The sequence below is a fragment of the Dendrobium catenatum genome, unplaced genomic scaffold (genome assembly GCF_001605985.2).
Source record: "Dendrobium catenatum unplaced genomic scaffold, ASM160598v2 original_scaffold_86101, whole genome shotgun sequence".
NCBI lineage: Eukaryota > Viridiplantae > Streptophyta > Magnoliopsida > Asparagales > Orchidaceae > Dendrobium > Dendrobium catenatum.
Genome location: NW_021404542.1, coordinates 459,076 through 460,862, shown reverse-complemented (window position 1 = coordinate 460,862; position 1,787 = coordinate 459,076). Strand labels below are relative to the sequence as shown.

At 41.6% G+C, this 1,787-nt stretch overlaps 1 protein-coding gene across 1 annotated transcript; it reads left to right on the top strand.

Annotated features, from left to right (window-relative positions):
* Positions 1–265: 265 nt before the first annotated feature.
* On the top strand, positions 266–1,558 carry LOC110104173. Its single transcript, XM_020833162.1, has one exon. The coding sequence runs from the start codon at positions 266–268 to the stop codon at positions 1,556–1,558; it is 1,293 nt and encodes a 430-aa protein (XP_020688821.1).
* Positions 1,559–1,787: the final 229 nt, after the last annotated feature.

Sequence of the window (1,787 nt, the reverse complement as noted above, 5' to 3'; positions counted from 1 at the left end):
TTCCCTTAGTTTTATTCGCATGCATGTGGCTGAAGTTATTCCAACAATCTATCAAGAGTAATCTGTACCCTACACTCAAAAGTGTTTAGTAGCTTTCCTCATTTTAAGATAGCATGCTACAAATCAAAGAGTAAAATACATTGAGAGGGAGTTGCATTCTTTAGAAAATCAAGGTGAGCTATGCTAGGGTTTTTCTCCCTAGCCGACCTTCGTCTTCCTCTGCTTGTTTCTTCCTCTCTTATTTTGTCGGGGAGCTCCCCTCCCCATGGCCAATCTCTCCTCCCCTGCGGAGTTTCCCCCACTCTCTTCTAAGAGTGTGGCTCCTGCAGTTGCTAATCCACTTAGTTACAACAATATCGTTGCTTCTCCTTATCCTGGAAACACTTTTAAGCTCTCTTATGCGGTTTTGGAGAATGATCCATCAGATTTCAATGAAGTTTATGTAAAAGCTACTTCGGATGAATGGGGTCTTGAGTTAATAGGTTACTCCATCAAAAGACGACCATATTACGAATCCCTGCTCTCAGTTATTCCTAAGGTTTGGAAACTCAAAGGTATGATGAAAGTGCTCTCCTTAAGTGATGGGTTTTTCATGTTGAAATTCACGGTGAACAAAGATTATGATATGGCTTTAGCGGGAGGGGTGTGGTTTTTCCTTGGCAAACCTTTCGTTCTTCAAAAATGGGTTCCTAATTTCAAACTAGCTAGAGAGGAGTTTTCTTCTATTCTTATCTGGTTTAAAATCCTTGACTTACCTCTTCCTTGCTGGACTCCGGATGGGATTTCTCGAATTGCTAGTAAGATAGGTACCCCGTTAGCAGTGAATGACCTTACAGCTGATAAAACTAAGCTCATGTATGCCCAAGTCTGTGTTCAAGTTTCCAAGGAATGTGCTTATCCTGAATCTATACCCATTTCCATTTTAGGTGAGCCTTTCTCCCTCAAAATTCAATACGAATGGAAACCTACCCAATGTGAACACTGTGGCTCTATTGTGCACATGCCAGATTTCTGTCCTGCAAAGCTGCAAACTTCTAATATTATTGTCCAGCCGCCACCGCGTGGTAGAAGCACAAGTCGGAAGCCCCCCCGGGCGACTAGCAAGAATTCCAAATACCAACCAGTTCAACAAAATGCTCATTCTTCTGAGAAGTTGCCCTCTTCTTCCAATGTCGCCGCATCTCAGAAGCCCATTGATCACCCAGTTTCTTTAACGCATACCATCCTCCCAAACTCACAGCTCAGTAATCCCTCTCCGCCTGTGGTGGACATTCAAATTTTGGATATCAACACAGAGAATTCCTTCACTACCATTCCTAACCTCAATTCTCCAACTAAGGAATCTGCCACTTCTAGCATTATAATCACCCAACAACAAGATAAGGTAATTTCTCCAAACAAATTTGCTATTCTTCAAGAAAGTAATAGTGAGATAGTGCAACCTCCCCCTACTTCTTCATCTCAGGACAAGACTAGAAACAACACTAATACACAACCAAAGGCTTCTAGGAGTAAGCAATCTAAAAAAACTCCTAACCAATCATCAAAATCTCAATGACCCCTCCACGTCTTGCAGCTTGGAATGTGAGAGGTTTCAACAGCTCAGATAAGGTTAGGGCTTGCAAGGATTTAGTTCGTGGTCACAATGTTGACTTACTGTGTGTATTGGAAAACAAGATACATGAAGCTTCTTTCTCGGACCCCTGGTTTCATCTTAACCATTGTGTTTTTAAGAATGAGGAAAGTTGTCATAATTTCAATTTAACTATCTCGGGTAGGATTTGGAT